This window comes from Belonocnema kinseyi, chromosome 7 (genome assembly GCF_010883055.1).
Source record: "Belonocnema kinseyi isolate 2016_QV_RU_SX_M_011 chromosome 7, B_treatae_v1, whole genome shotgun sequence".
Classification (NCBI taxonomy): Eukaryota; Metazoa; Arthropoda; class Insecta; order Hymenoptera; family Cynipidae; genus Belonocnema; species Belonocnema kinseyi.
The window spans coordinates 96,120,627-96,137,508 of NC_046663.1; the positions used below are offsets into that span (position 1 = coordinate 96,120,627).

General features: G+C 29.7%; 2 protein-coding genes across 7 annotated transcripts in view; one reads left to right on the forward strand and one right to left on the reverse strand.

Annotated features, from left to right (window-relative positions):
• Positions 1–1,458: 1,458 nt before the first annotated feature.
• Positions 1,459–16,882, reverse strand: part of LOC117176811 (nucleoside diphosphate kinase A-like) — an 82,992-nt gene continuing 67,568 nt past the window's right edge. For 2 of the 5 annotated variants that reach the window (XM_033367125.1, XM_033367126.1), the window contains 3 exons: positions 2,877–3,089; positions 1,933–2,034; positions 1,459–1,854 (listed from right to left, as the gene is read on the reverse strand). In XM_033367125.1, the coding sequence (XP_033223016.1) occupies positions 1,645–1,854; positions 1,933–2,034; positions 2,877–3,023 (459 nt within the window). In that variant the 5' untranslated portion in view covers positions 3,024–3,089 and the 3' untranslated portion in view covers positions 1,459–1,644. Of the gene's footprint in view, positions 1,855–1,932; positions 2,035–2,124; positions 2,276–2,876; positions 3,090–3,203; positions 3,432–16,882 lie in introns of those variants that run through there. The other 3 variants (XM_033367127.1, XM_033367124.1, XM_033367123.1) reach the window with 3 other exon arrangements.
• LOC117176810 (UDP-N-acetylglucosamine--peptide N-acetylglucosaminyltransferase 110 kDa subunit) overlaps positions 3,660–16,882 on the forward strand; it is a 60,505-nt gene continuing 47,282 nt past the window's right edge. Inside the window, exons 1-4 of one of the 2 annotated variants that reach the window (XM_033367122.1) lie at positions 3,660–3,917; positions 10,496–10,646; positions 11,573–11,816; positions 13,419–13,487. In XM_033367122.1, coding sequence (XP_033223013.1) covers positions 3,818–3,917; positions 10,496–10,646; positions 11,573–11,816; positions 13,419–13,487 — 564 coding nt within the window. In that variant the 5' untranslated portion in view covers positions 3,660–3,817. Of the gene's footprint in view, positions 3,918–7,523; positions 8,150–10,495; positions 10,647–11,572; positions 11,817–13,418; positions 13,488–16,882 lie in introns of those variants that run through there. The other variant, XM_033367121.1, reaches the window with a different exon arrangement.

Below are 16,882 nucleotides of genomic sequence, written 5' to 3' on the forward strand. Positions count from 1 at the left end.
ATAATTACTACTTATAATCATTGAGTGATTAGATTGGCCAAGATTAACAAGCAGACATATATCGGATTGCTCCGTATAGAATATTAAATCATTTTTAATTGTGACAGTAACTTCGACCATTTTTTGTCCTTTTTGCAAAGAAATTATAAATTGAAGTTTTATATCAAAATACATATCTTTTTTTACTTAAAGCAATTACCATTTCTGACATTTTATTAATAATATATCTACAGAGTTATTCACAAAATACGTAATAACCCTTCCGACAAAAAAAGTATATGAAAATTATCTAGCTAATTCATCTAAATTATTTCTAGATATCAAATTTAGCTACACCAGCTAGAAATCTAGGTGACACAACGCACCCGCTTCCAACGAAATCGCGGTAAAATTTCAGCCATAACCACGTCTCACAACCGTGAGATAGGTGGTATATATATATATATATATATATATCTATATCTTAAACAGTAACGGACCACTTTAGAGAACAGGTACTTGAATCGTCCTTATATATTAATAACGCAAAATATCACCACTTGTGAGAAAAAAGGTTATTTTTCAATTCCATTTTCCTAGTTTTTTGGTAAGATCACAGAATAATCTCTACGATTCAAAAATAGACCTTCACATTATAAAATATCATTCTTTTTATTTTAAATTGATACAATTTCTGATTTTGTTCTAATAAGATTATTACTCAAATGCATTAAAAGTGGACATTTAAGGTCACAGCCATCTAGCGGTGAAATATGTCATTTATGTGTGTGTCTGGAATCAGATAAGTGTTATATATGTTTATTTAAAAAGTATCAGACAGTATAACCCGGTGTATATGTATGACTTTGGAAGTAATTGCCCAAATTTAAAAATTATTATCAGATTTACAAAACTCAGTTTAAAACCTTACACATATCGTATGCCTTCAAATTATTTTTATTTTGTTTGTATATTTGCTTTAAATTTGAGCATTTGGTCCATTTTTTATTTTTTTTTAAATTGTGGACTGCTAAGATAGTTTAGAGTTAAAATTGTTAATTTCCTACTGATCATTTCCTGTTTTAAATCCTTGAAATAAAATTGAAGTAGCATTCAAGCTTCAATTTTTCTACTTAAAATTCCTTATTTTTTGTGATCCATCAACCATTTGAAATATTTTCAATTTGCAGCACAATAATCATTTTAATTACAAAATCTTCCAAAGTAAGCTTTTAGCTTTTTAAACTTAAAATTTTTAATGTTTGTAAATTAGTTAAATTTTGACTTGCCAAATTGGAAATTTTTTCCATTTTTGATAATAATAAATTTTTTTTAATTTATTATATAATTTCAAAGTTTTCAAATAAAAATGTGTTATTTTTTCCTAATGTTATTAGATTCCATTTAAAAATATTTATTATAACTTTAAATGATTTCTAGTTTTAAATTATAATTAGTTCAATTTTGTTCCAGTTTTAAGTGGTCGAAACTATTTATTTTGAGTAATATAAAGTAAAATTTTATAATTTTCATTTTTAATGGTTACAATTAAAAATCGCTACATTTTGAAGTATTAATCAGCTTCAAATCTAAGAGCATCGAAATATAATTGAATTATAAAGATATATTTTTATTTTAATATCATCATTATTTCTGTAATTATTATTACATTCGAAATATCGGTATTGGAGACTCATCACCAAACCATAATTCTATTTCTCTACTAGCTGCTTCCATAGAATCTGATCCGTGGATGATTCCTCGGCGAACATAGAGAGAAAATTCTCCTCGAATCATTTTAGGAGAACAATTATGTGGAAATGTCTCTCCAATCAAAAGTCTGGCAGCTCTTATAGCATTTCTTCCTTCCCAAACCTTTAATTAAAATAAAAATTAAATTTTTTGGTATTAAGTGATTTAATAAAGTCAATCAGGTAGAGTTAATCAATTTACCATTAAAATCACAGGACCAGAGGTCATATATTTTATGTAGCTTTTGAAAAACGGCCTTGTCTTTAGATGTATTGAATGCTGCTTCATTTTATCTTCCGAAGCCTGAAACAATAAATAAATTATCATACATTTCTAATAGCAGGCCTCTGACTCATTTCAGAAACTCAAAATACTGTGTCAGTAGTAGCATACATTTTTAAAAAAGTAAAATTTTTTTGAAAATTCGAATCTTTTAAAAGGCAGCTTTGAAGTCTGTGTTGAAAACTCGTCCATATTTTAATATCCCTTGAAATCTTATAATTTCTTTGGAAATCATATGAATCCCTTCAATCTGATGAAATCCCTGAAACCCGTAGAAATACCTAGAAGTCCCTTGAAATATTTTTAATATTATTGATATCTTGGACATGCTTTTAAAATCCTTAAGGCCACGTAACGATTGGGTCACGTGACCAGATTTCTACCTTACCGACACTTTTTTCATTTCCTTACTTATTTTCAGTGAAAATAAGTTAGGAAATAAAATTTTTCACACGAAGCTCCACATCGAGTTGAAAATTTGGGATAATATATAAAAAACACTAAGAAAGGTAGAACTAGTCCTAAATTTTAATAATGATGAAAAAAGCAACAACAGATTATTTACAAACAAAACTTTTTCATAATTATTAAAATTTAGGAACAGACCCAACTTTCTCCGGATATCTTATCATTCCGCAATTTTCTGTCGGGAATTTTCAAATTCAGTAATATTATAAAATTAAGAGAATTTTATTATTCGGAAATTTTCCAATTTGGGAATTTTAATATTCGTGAATTTTATTATTCGGCGATTTTATTGTTCGGGAATTTACAAATTTAGGAACCTGATGAATTTTATTAAGATATTCAAATTAAAGAAAAAAAGATCAGTTAAAAAGTTAAAAAATTATTTTAAAACTTACCCACGTCATTTTCAAATTAGAAAGTTGAAATCCTTTTTCTTCGAAACGTCGAATAATTTTTCCAACAAAACCACGTTGTACTCCATCGGGCTTAATCAACACAAATGTGCGTTCTTTAGATTCTTTTTCATCAAGAAACTCTTCCATGTTTTTTAATTTATCTCGCAAGTGATATAAAACATCCCATTGGATCCACCGATCCAAGGTACCAAACTAAAATAAAATGTAAATAACGAAGTTTGCAACAAAACAACAAATTTCGATTCCCAATTAATAGTTTCTAGGTTAGGTTTTATTTCCTATTATTTTTGTAACGAAATGGTTTACATATTATATTCCGGTTATTTGTGTGATGAATAGAATATTATCTCAATGTTCTCAGAGCCACTTGTTATCAAACACAAGTACAAGAAGTACAAGTACCTTTCAAACCTGTCCTAAATTTCGTCAAAACTTTCATACTTCCGTTTCTTTCTCAAGCGCATGCGCACGGGAAATTTACCGGAAATTCCGAATACCGCCATGAATAGAAAAGCCTCGAACCCAGCCAGCTTTGAGATCGATTCGTTCTATCGGATGTTTTTTTTTTACGGGGCACGACATTGACCTTGCTAAATTAAAATTCCAATATATAATTAATTTCTCGATCTCCTTTTCCTCATTACGACAATACTCGTGAGTTTCCGTCGCGACTTGTAAAAAATCGTTGAGTGAATTTTTCGCCAAACTCAGGCTCGAAACTCTCGAACCATAATGGCGGATGACGAGAGGTCGCGTTATTTCTTCTCTCATTAAGGTTGATTGTACTAATTGTTGACACTCAGATATAAAAATTGACGAGGAACTCGTGCAGGAAACGAGGCGAGCTACGAATTACGTCAGATGCGAACATTTTGGATTAATTGCAGAGTATAATTTTTCTACAATTAGAGCGAGCTGCAATGCAGGCACAACAGCAACAACAGTCGCAAAATCATCAGCAAATCGGTGGTTCCAGTGTTATTCTCAAAATGAATGAAATCCAGCAATTGTCTACAGTCGGTTAGTTTAATTCATCGTTTAATATCTTTGAATATTTCATTCTAGTTTTTAAAACAATATGTTCATATTGCTTGAAACGTGTTACTGCGCTCTGAAATTTTTCGAAACATTTGTTTAAAATAGATTTTTGCTGAACGTGAGGTCCTTTGTCTGCTTTGTATCCATTACTATATAGTTCTTATCAAAGATCTTTCAAACGGAGCTAAATTTTAGACTAGAATTCTTGTTTTTGAATTATATGTTATACCTAGCAAGGTTCCAATATAATTTTAATAAATTAAGCCTGATGTTCAACACATTATTAATTCAAAAATTGATATCGTTAGGTTCCTGAATATTTCTTTTTACGGATACATACCAAGTTCATACTAGTGTGCAATCAATTATAAAAAAAGATCTTTAGTTCATTCTGATTACTTATTGATTTTTGTTTATTAATTTTTTTTGAGGTAAAGTTAACAGCGGCAATGAATGTCTATTCTGGAAAAATCTTTCGAATCGGACGATTCCATTCTCACGTGTAATTTATTCATTATTTGTTTTTTTTATACATTTACATATGTATATAGTTTGTATCCAATTTTAATACGTGGTGAATTTGATAACAGGTTGAACTCCGAGGTATCTGATAAAGCAGACTCATGTAGGTCATAAAGAAATATTTTATGTGACAAGAAAATTATTATTGTAGTTTTTGAAGCATATACATTTACAAGTATTTAGCTTTGAAGGTCTAAAATTCAAAATTATCAAATATCTGAGTAATAATAATAATTGAATAATTATTTTAACTTTGAAGACTTGAATTTAAAAAATAGTTAATTTTAGAACTTTTATAATGTTTTGAACTTGTAACGTTTAAAAATATTGGTACAGTGTTGTGAACGTTTTATTTTGAAGTTCTTCTATTTTGATGTGTCAGCAGTTAAAATGAAGCTTTCGAAATTTCAAAAAAAAAAGAGAGATTGCTGAATTGCTGCAAATTGTTTGCAAACAGAAACAATTTTATGTTTATTTTGTAGTGCTGCAAAGGTAAAAAATATTGAGTCTTTTCGACAAGTAACAACAAAACTTAAAACATAATCGTTGAACTATTTAGACAAAACTAGGCTTCCGTCAGTTTTTTCAGCGTTGGGAAATTCAGAATTTTCGATTTTTATTGATAACTAAGGGCTTTGAAATTTTTTATGGAATACATTCATCCACAATAAGCGCTTCCCAGCAAAACCGGTTTGTTTTTAAAAACAGTAAGTTGCAATTCTGTAAAAAAAACTGTTTTGACATCGAATTTTTTCGCTAAAATTGAGAAATTTTAGATAATATGTTCGCAGCATAATTTTAGCTACAATGCGTTCATTTTTGATGACTTGATTGTAAAATTCTCCACTTTAAAGTCCATTTCAGAATTGGTGAATTTAAATTTTACTATAATTTCAAGTTGTTGAATTTTAAATGCAGGGATCACATTCTTCCCCATATTCTGGGAAAAACTTTTCCTTTGTCACCTTTTATTTTTAAGGTCATGTGCGCGTAACCTCAAAAAATAATTCCATTTTTAAAAACCCAACTTAATAAGAAGCACTACGAAACGTTTGCCTGGTCCTAAATTTTTACAATTATAAAAAGGTTTTTTGTTACCAAATTTCGTGTGCTTTTTTCATTATTATAAAAATGTAGGCCCCGAGAAAAACGTAGAAGTTTCAAAATTTTGAAAGATGTTGAAAATGTGATAACTGGAAACAGAAATTAATCACCAACATAAAATTGGTACAGTTAAAAAATAGGTACATATTAATTTGGAAAAGAAGTGTTAGAAAGCGTGGAATCTTTAATTGAAAGATACCAAGTTAAATAATTCAAAATTGAAAACTAAACAAATAAATTTTTTTAAATCTAATACATATACTTTGCTTTAAAATTAATAACTCGGGGGGTTTTAGGGTCTCTGAACAAATCCCAAAAATCCCCGTGCTACTAATTTTAGAACGAATTACGTGTTTTTCAAACTTTTTTCGTTACGCCATTTTGAATTCACTATCTTAAATTTGAAAAAATACAAATTCTGTTTACAGATTTGTACTCACCGACCCCAAGTACCCCGAGCAAAAATTTTCCGCGTAAAATACTTTTTTTTATACTTATCGTCCGCCATTTTGAATTTTCCAAACTGACAGCAGGTTCGTAATCAACGACCTTCAAAACCCTTAGATTCTAAGTTCCATCAAAATCGACCCACAAATAAGGTGGGAAATGAATTTCTCCGAAAAAATGCGTTTTTTGCATTTGTTTATTTATAACTAATTAACAAAAAATAAAATATTAATTTTTATCAAGTTGTATTATAGAAAAAGCTCTTAGCTAACAGAAACGTCTATAAACGTCTATAAGCACCAATAATTATAAGTTTTATCAATAAAAATAGTCGATAGAACAGGTGGTCTCTATACGGACCACTATGCAGCTAAGGGCTAAAAGAAAAAGTTCCGAATTATAAGAACGAGTTTAAACATATAAGAGTGGTCTTTTTTAACATGATTTTCTTTTCAGACTTTTTCACTGGCCATGTCTGCAGGTACCGAAATATCTGTACAAATAGCCGCATTTTTTCGGTTCAAATAGAGCTAGAAAAGGGATTATTTGTGCCGTAATTTCCGTACAGGTGCAAGTCCCGAAAAAATCAGTCTATTCATAACGAAATTTAGGTATAAATAGCCCCTTTCTCACCTCCTGCTATTTGTACAAAAAAAAACGGCTCTTTGTACTTTTATTTCGGTACACACAGCACGGCTTTTTTATTTCTCCGTGAATGGATTTCCAATCCCATATATCCATTTTTTTAAATAACTTCTTTACGAGGCAGAAATCATTCAAAGTTACTTTAAAATAAAAATGTTGTTATGCAAAGATTGTGTCTTTCATACATGTAAAAATTAATGTTTAATCGTTCGGTCGGACTTTCCATATCTCTGTGAATGGATTTCCGTCGGTCTAAGCATGACCTATGTATATCCAATTTTTTGTAATGAATTATTTAGTGGGCAGAAATCATTAAAAAAACATTGAACACTATTTAAAAATATATAATTTCTTATAAAATATTGTCTTCTTTTCTGCATGTGAACATTATTTTTAAATTATTATTTGACATAGCTAACTGATTGTCAAGATTTTTAAATATTTCAAATTTTGAAATTAGAATATAAATATGTATTATTTTTTTGAAAGCTATTTATTTGTATTTATTGCATTTGGAAACTTTGAAGTTGAAATAATTGTACAAATCTACAGGTGTGTAAAATTAATGTTGATCCCAGAAGTCTGTAGAATAAATATGTTAGAATGGTTGGAAAATTTCCACTAAATTTCCATTTATTTTACGTGCCAGAATCCGTGTATTTAGTTTACACATATTGAACCGACCTAGGATGATGAGGAAGGAAGGGCGCCTTTCTCCCGTTTCTCCCCTTCTTTTCCCCTTCCTGTTTCTCAGGGGGAAGATGGAAATTTTCCACACGTTTGCGATCCGAGGAATTACCCTTACCCCTCCACCTGGCAGCCAGCAAACTGCCTAGTGGATTTCAGTTCAGTGATTGGTCGACTGAGAAGCTCGAGAGGTTGAACACAGTTGAACATAACCTACAATGACTTAGCGGGGGACAATTTTGTTGCTCCGATTAACAAACCGTGTCGTATAAGTGTTTTAAAAAACAGCGTAATCAGCTCATGATAATAACCGAAGTAACCAAAATATCACCGACTGATGAAAATCGCGCTTGCCAAGTGATTTTATATTTGAAAAGTGAGCAAAGTTATAATTGACGCAAAACGGAACAAAGCGAGAGGCCTTGTCAGGCACTGTTGCTTCGCATCATTTTGGAGTTTCGTGCCCAGCTTCTTCTCCGGAATATTCTGTTGAGATGATTTAGATTCTCAATAGAAAGATAATTCCCATGACCGAGTTTTTCCGGAAATATATCGTGAATAACAAACTTTGGATTTTAATTCAGGGTACTGAAAACCTGACGTTGGCGAATTTTCAGCCATGCTTTTCTACGACAGTTTCTCGAAGACTCACAATGTTGTGTTAATTAACAACGGAGCCGAGGAAATTCAAATGGGAATTGACGATTTGCAAAATTCTCGAGGTCGTCCAATTTTCGTTATGGGCCAGAATGCACAATTGCAGGAAATAGGAATAACAGAGGACGTCCTTGCCGTATTGAAACCTGAAAGTTGGTGTTTTTCATATTGATTTATTTATTTTTCTAATGTCCGTGTTAAGCGAATCATCGCATTTTACATTGTTGTGAAACTCATTCTAACCTTACTTATTCGCTTCTTCGCGATTGATTTTTTTGCAATAATTATGCAACTGCTTTCCAAAAATTTCACAAGACACGTACAATTGCAGGTCAATTCATATTACTTTGTGTGAGAATGCGAGGGGTTTCTCTCTGCAATTTTATATTACAGGATGGCCATTGGTCCGATATAAAGGGAAATGCGATAAATGACAAAAGATGGTTGGAAAGGGGAAAGTAGCAGTGAATTGATTTTTTTGTTGAAAAAAAGATTTAAAAAAAATTCAAACTGACCATTTTTAATCAAGACACTCAAAATTGATTTTTTTTGTTATAAAAAATAGTGTAGGTTTTTAAATTAATCCAAACGTACAAATAAATATATTAAATAATGGCTTAATATTGCGCGTTAGAAAAATGTATCTTAGGCGTTTTTTTTTGTTGCAATTTTGACATTTTCTTGGATCCCAATTTTTCACAATGTTTTGTAGGTCAGAAAAGTCCTTTAAAATCATGTTTTACATATCACCTTGTTTGCCGTAATTTTGTTAATATCTTCGTAAAAACTAATTTTTTCTATATAAGCGTATTTGAAAAATAGTTGCGATGATATTACAAAAATAGAGTTCTAATTACACTGGGTGATTACCGGTATTTCATAGTTCGCGCGTTTTGTAAGTTTTTAATATTTCCTATTAGAAAACATCGAATTTTTAAACTGTTTAAAATAATTGAACTTAATTCTAACGGGAGATATTAAATTAAAAAATTTAAATTTGAGTTTAAAATCTGAAAAGGAGAAAATTAAACTATCTGACATTGATATATCAAGATTTGAAATGTTTACCATTTTGGAGTTCTGAGTTTTCATTTTACATGCAAAAAATTTAATTTATCCCTGTCATAGGTTTTAATTTGGCAATTAAAATTGAATTGGTTGGATTTTGTGATGTCTAATTAGAAGTTTTAAAAAGTATTAATTTTTAAGCGATTTAAAATTACTTGTAATAATTGAAATTATAAAGGATTTGAGTAAAAAGTTTTAATATCACAATTTTTTCACTTTTAAATGAAGTTCGCATACGTTTAAGTTTCAACTTTCCGGAGTAGAAATGTTTTAAATTTTAATGTTTACCATGTAAAATTATTATTTGTTTTTTTTTTTTAGAAAGATTCAATTCATAAAAAAAATTGTCTGATAGGATTTAATGTTATTTTGTTATGTAATAACAATGTACAATTCTAGAATTTCAGAAGCTTTGACTGATGAACGATTCCATTTACACAGTTTTTGTTTTCAATGTTGAATAGCTTTGAACATAAAATTATGAAATTCAAGTTTTTTCAATTTTCAATGATTTAATTTTAACCGCTTTCAATTATAAATAATACAATTTCAATAGTATTGAATTTTAAATTATTTTAATTTTTAGCACTTCGACTTTTTATAATTAAGTTGTCTAAAATCGTTAAAAACATGTATATAAATGCGTATTTTCAATTTCGGGCGCTTTTAATTAAAAATTATTTGTTTCAAAATGTTTAAAACATACGTAGTGTATACAGGTACGGCATTTCTTGCCGTTTTAAAATTTGTTGGTACTGCATTTTTTTTCTATTTCAAGTTTGTAGTCCGTTATCTGGTCACAGAAGAGTGATCGGTCACAACTGGAACCACTTTTCCAAGTCTTCCTTTAAAAAATACGCGTGTCACAGAAGAGTGAAATTTTCCGGACTAAAAACTTTAAATGCGAAAAAATTTGCCGGAGATCAGTACTCGATCTAAAATTCTAAAACATAATATTTTTCACGGTAGAAAATAAAAATTCAAAAATGTGAACTTGCGTGCATGTACTGCTAGCATGTAAAGAAAAAAAAAATAGTGGCCACCCTTCCGTTGTACCCTATTTTTTTTATCCTATAGCGACTGTTAATCATTTTTAATGTACTTAATATTAATTTTTTCAAAAATTGTGATTCCAATATGAAAATGATTCAGTTTATAAGTATTGAATTTGAACGTTCCCATTTTTAATATAATCAACAGTTTTCAGTTTGAAAAATTCATATTGTGAGACTTTAGAATTTACAATAAGTATTTTGTTTTGAATATGTCTTATTTTATGTTCCTAAATCTAAAAATGGCCAATTTTAATCATCTTTTAACCTTCAGAAGTCTTCTAATTTCAAAGTGATTTTGAATTAGATTAAACTGAATATCTCCCTCTATTTACTAATAAAGTAAGTATCCTAATTTAAAAAAAAAATTTATTTCAGGTTTGCTTGAGTTGGCACACAGAGAGTACCAAGCAGGCGACTACGAAAATGCGGAGAGGCATTGTATGCAGCTTTGGAGGCAAGAGACAAACAACACTGGGGTTCTCTTACTACTTTCGTCCATCCATTTTCAGTGTCGCAGACTAGAAAAGTAAATATCTCTTCATTATATACATTTTGTCAATCTTAAATTCTTCCCCTGGCAGGGTGTCTCATAGCCGGGAATTAATACATTAAAATTAAAGATATATAAATTTGAATGTTTATCCTCTTCTTACAAAGTTGCTGTTACACGATCATTGTTACATTGCGTACATTGTTGTCGAAACCCTGATTGATTACGACACATTATAATTTTGTAACCTATTTTCACACATTAAGTTTTGAACAAAAACGTAAATTTTTCAGGGTTTAGGTTTTATTTTCCAGAATCAAATTTGAAGTTTTGAACATTTCAAGACGATTTAATAATGTTCACAAATAATTTCAAACTAAAAAAGATTTTTAAAAATCTTAAAAATGTATATTTTTGAAGATTTCGAACAAAAAGAATTTTGAAGAAAATAGTCTGTTAGATTTTGGGGCAATTTTTTAAATGATGTAGATTTTTAAAAAATTCCAACAATTTTAAACGATGTTTAGAAATTTATGTAGAGTTTTTTAATCTAATTTTAGGAAAAATTTAAATTATTCTAAAAGATATTAAAAAGTTTAGAAGTTTTTAGAATATTAAAAAATAGTTTTAAATTTTATAGTATTTCAAAACATTTTAAACGAAAAACAATGGCTGTTTTGAAGATTTCGAAACAAACTTTAGAAGGGTTTTAAGAATATAGTTTATTTCTTCGGTATTAATTTTTACTCGACAATATACATTAGATTTTTTTTTTAATATAATAAGCTTTCAAAAATTCATACAATCACACATAGGAAAATCTTATGTTGCATTCGTTTTATTGGTGCTTCTAGGAAGAGATTTGATATTTACAACCGGAAATTTGATGGTCGAAAATGATATGTCACCCTGCCTTCATTTACAAATTTTGTAATGTGAAAACATCTTTGTATTTCTTATAGGTCAGCGCACTACAGTAGCTTGGCTATTAAGCAAAACCCTCTTTTGGCGGAAGCCTACAGTAACCTGGGTAATGTATATAAGGAACGCGGTCAGCTTCAAGAGGCTTTAGAAAATTACCGTCACGCTGTAAGGTTGAAACCTGACTTCATCGATGGGTATATCAACCTGGCAGCAGCCCTCGTTGCTGCTGGTGATATGGAACAAGCCGTTCAAGCCTACGTCACGGCTTTACAATACAACCCGGTAAGTTTCGTTAATAATGACAGAAAACTTACCCAATCAGAGGGTTGCTACATAAGATACAAATTTCAGAAATACGCGAAATTTGTTATCGAAAGTTATAAAAACATTAATTTGATTCAGTAACCGGGATTTCTAATTCGATTGTACTAAAACGAATATTAAAATTGTCATATATTTCAATACTTTAATTTCTTCAATCACGAAACGAACAATGACAAACTTTATTGTCGATAATATAAGTGATGCTGTTTTGAATTTTTTGTTGATCTGTTGAATTTTTCAAGTCTAATTTTGAATTTTACGTAGATTTAAAAAACTAGTATAATTCTGACTTAAAACAGTACATTTTTCAAACGAACTACAATTATAACTGGTAAAGGGGAATTTTTTAAAAAGAATTAAAATTCTGTGTAAGGAAATGAAAATTTCAAAAAGAAGTATATTTACCAGACCGGGAATATGACAAAAATTTACCGAGCGACAACCGGGAATTTAAAATCATCCGTATGGTAGACACTTTTATTAATATTCTATTGTACTAGAAACTAATCCTGTTTTAAGCTACAAATAATTCCACTATTTTTCTATGTAAACTTAAAAACTCTAAAATGCTAAGATTTTATATTAATTAGGCTTTAACAACTCGAAACGAGCAGGATTTTTTTTCTCACAAATTTCCTAATATGAAAGCTTTTCCTGTTTAAATTTTGTTTAAAAATATTAAGAAATATTTCTAAAATGTACTATTTATAATTTAAAACAATTTTTAGTAAAAATTATAATGTTTTTAGATTTATATTTAATTTTGTTGTATTAAAACAAAATTAAATATAAATCTAAAAACATTATAATTTTTACTAAAAATTGTTTTAAATGATAAATAATACCTTTTAGAAATCAAACAAATTGATAAAAGTTATTGAATTTAAGAAACTGTTTTTCAGGTGAACAAAAAAATTATATTGCAAGCTACACTAATAGATAAACTGTGTCAGTGAAATATAGAAATTGTCAAAAGAAGCTTTATTTTTCTATTAAATCAATTAAAGTGTATGGACCACAAGTTCTAAATTTAAAATCGTGAAGAATTTCAAAGTTATTGCAAGCTGTGCGAGATTTCGAATACTCCCCAAATTTTAAAGAAAAGAAATTAATTTGACTTTTGTCAAACCTTCCAAATGTGGATTAGTTGAATCTGCTTTTAAATACATTTAGAAAGTATGTTAGTTGTTTTATTCTGCTGAAATATAAAATATTTAAAACAAAAGTGATTGGCAAATAATTGGAGAAGAAATTTATTTTACTTGTCTGAAAAAATTACTAGATTTTCATTAATTCATGAGTTCATAAGTTCAAAATCGAACTTTTTAGCAAGTTTTTGCTTTATTTTATTTGGGGGTTATAATTTAAATAGACATTTAGGATTGTTTTATCCTAATTTAATCTTCAGATTTTTTTTTAATTCCAAGAATTTCATAGTTAAATTTGAATGTTATACATTAAAGAAGAATTAAAATGTGGATTTATTCTGAATTTGATTTCTTAAATTTTCATTATTTGTCAGTGGGTTATCTAATAATTGATTATTTTTTTATATTTCAGGATCTCTACTGTGTGCGAAGTGATCTTGGTAATCTTTTGAAAGCATTAGCAAGACTTGATGAAGCCAAGGTAAGTTTCAATATGCGCGGCAATCGGACTGCCATGTCTATTACAACGTCGCATAGTATGCATTTGTACTTTTGTCAATTTTTCGTCTTTCTAGCGATATTTTCGTTGAGCAAAATGATGCGAACTGTAAAGAAACTGAAAATTGGCAGTAAAGTCTGACGTTTTCTTGACATATTACAAATGTATATCGTGCATATCACAGTTAATGTAGTTCTAAGGAATTTTTGGAGATTATGTTTGTTGATGCAGTTTTGCAGAAAGCTCTCTTTGTTTGCCATGCGATTAAGATGCGCGGCGCGCGTTCATCGGATATTCAACACGAATCCATGCATCATCTGCCAATTTTAATCTGTTTGTGATATTTTTAATTGCAGAAGAATAACGTCTTTATCCTCAGAGAATTTTCCACGATTGTTGCATACTGTGTTCCATAAACGATCAGAGATTTAGAGATTTTTCTCCGTTTCTAATGATGCTGAAGATTGTAGAAATTGAGGCTTTCAAGTTGCACAACAACGCAACATGAAAGCCACAGTGGCAGTGCGCGACTTGTTGCAACATCGAAACTTATTTTTCGACGTTGCGACGAGTGTGATAACCCTGATTTCGCTGATCCTATGAAATTCTGAAGAATCATTTTTTATTGTTCTCGAGAAAGATTGTCGCGTAAATAAATTGAATGATCTAAAATTTCCTATTTTTGCACTTGTCGAGCTTTTGTTCTTTGATATTCTGAACGGTATGAATTCAATGATTATTGTAGAGTATAAAAATGTTTTAAAAAATTGGGAATTTTAGAATAAAAAAACAAGTAATAGGATCAGCTGCGCGCGACTAGTTTTAATTTCATTTCGAACACGCCTTTCTATGGTTTTTTTTTGTAGAGCACCTCACACATCCCATGACAGTATTCGTTTCACATTGTATTTATTGGCGCGAGACCCCTTGGCTGCTTTACGTTTTTTGAGTTCTTTGTCAATAGAGAAGAAATAGGGGTTTGATTCAATTTAAACATTTTTAAATTAGTTAATTATAATAAAATTTTGAAAGTTTTTTTTTCAATTTTCGTGTAGTATTCAGTGTCTTGTATTTTTTGAATTTCTTTAATTTCAAAGTTGCTTCTAAAACTTTCGTTGGTCAAGCGGTCTACTGCAGCGCGGCGCTGGCGATATCTGAATGCATTTATGAAAGCGACTTTAAAAATAAAATCCTAAATATATAGTCTGCCGAAATTACATTTTCACTTTAACGGGATGTAGTTTTTTCAAAAGGATTTTGATCTATTCGCTTCATGATTGCACTCAGAAAATAATAAAGTGGTGACGAGGGTGGTTTTCTGCGACTCGTACAAGTAATTCCTGAGAACTCATTATCTTTCTTATTTTATTTTTTAATTTGTGACTCGTTCAGCCACTAAGTTCTCATACAAGCGACACCTAGACTAGATTTAGTTTCCAAGATTGTATCGCTTAAGATGTCAGATGTATTGAATTGAAATTATCATTTACATTTTTTTCATTTTTTCACCAATTCAGAGTCAATGATTCCTTACAATTTAGATTCATGTTTTTCTTAAACCTCCGCATTGGAATAGATCAACATAAACATGAAGAATTGTTTACAGTGTTGCCAGGTCGGAAAATATTTTTAGATTGATGATCTGTTTGATAATTTGAAGAAATAAGTTCTTAATAAAGAGGACTGGTACAGAGTCGGGACAATCGCAAGATACCAGACGATTTAGAAAAGTATCTGGAATTGTTTTATCCACAACAATATTTGATTGCTTGTTTATTTTCGAAAAGTTAACAAAGAAGTGGTTTGTTTCATACGAAAAACACTGAAAATTTATTTAAAAGTGCTAATCTTTGAAAGCATCAGGACCGCTTGGAATCGAATTTATTTAATTAAAATATGTATCCCGCTATCTCAATTAAATGTTCTGGAATGTTGTGTTTTTTTAAAGAGAAGATTCATTTTTAATATATTATCTTAAACATCCCTAAATTTGAAGGAGTTAAAAAAGTTTGCAACATTCTGTCTAATTTTGAAAGCTGCCTGATATCAAAGATTTTAAAACTAGAATATTGTCATTCATTTCGAAATATAAAGCTTTAAAATCATGAATTTAAAGCAGAAAGTATCTCATTTTTTAAAAAATAAAATAAGTTAATGAATAATTCAGTCATGAAGGTGTTTATAATTAAGAATGTTAGAATGTCCTTCGTTGATGTTGCTGAATATTTTAATTTTCAAGCCTTCAAATTTTTAAATATTCAAATCTGAAGTCACTATTTATTTGAAGCGTAAAAACTTTTAAGCTTTTAAAGCTAGAAGATTTTTAAATATTCAAAATTCAGCTTGTTAAAACCTCAGTTTTCAATATCGTGGAAGACTCAGAAATTAAAACGAGGTATTATAATTCAGGCTTAAGCAATCAGAACATGATAAATCAAAATTTTTTAATTGGTCACGTAAGGCTTACTCTCTAATTTTTTCATGTAGTCCGGTCAGTTTGGGCGTTAATATATCAAAGAAAAAAAATAGTATAAAAAAACTGTATATTATATGCCATTGTGTCTTTATTTTTTCGTCGATTTCATGCTTAATGGTTATTGTGCAAAAATGTGGTGAGGAGCTGTCATCATTTATTTGCCGAAAAGCACCGAAATAATGCACATCGAGAACATAGGTCAACTTTGAGAAGCTCCTGTATCGTCAAATTTACCCAGAAAATTTCGATTTTTTTTTTATTTATTCTTCAAAGCCTTAACAACTTCTATCTTTTTCAAAAATTAAATATTTTCATAAGCGTAACTATAAAGTAGTTTCCAAGAAAAAAAATTATCTTTAATACTATTGCACCTACCGCAACGAGCCAAAGCTATTAACGTTTGCAAAAGGATAAGAATTAACACCATATGAAATCGTTCGATTAATAATAACAAAGTGAGGATACTTGCTTGATTGAAGTGTAGCGGTACACTCAAAGAAGCGGGCGGGCTTTGAAGCACAGTAGCATGCAGCTTCTGGTTCCTCAGTTCAGGGCTGTATAGCGCGCACATAATACATCTGCACCCTGCCCTATCAGCACTGAAATGTATCACTTTGCATTGTTCTTAATAATTATATTTTTGTGAAGGGGATTTTTTTTCTTTTAAACTTAGTAAAGGATTAATCATTAACCTTTTTTAACTCGAACATTGTTCGCTATACGCACGTACTAACTACTAATTTCAGACAAAATTACACTCTATAGTCTATATCAACCTGAAACGTTATAAAATGGGCTGAAACACCAAAAACGCAAACCTTACACGAAAGCTAGAAAAATTTGGTTATTAAAAAATTTTGAAAGTTCATGATCAAATTTCTAAGTTTCGTCGTTAAAAACT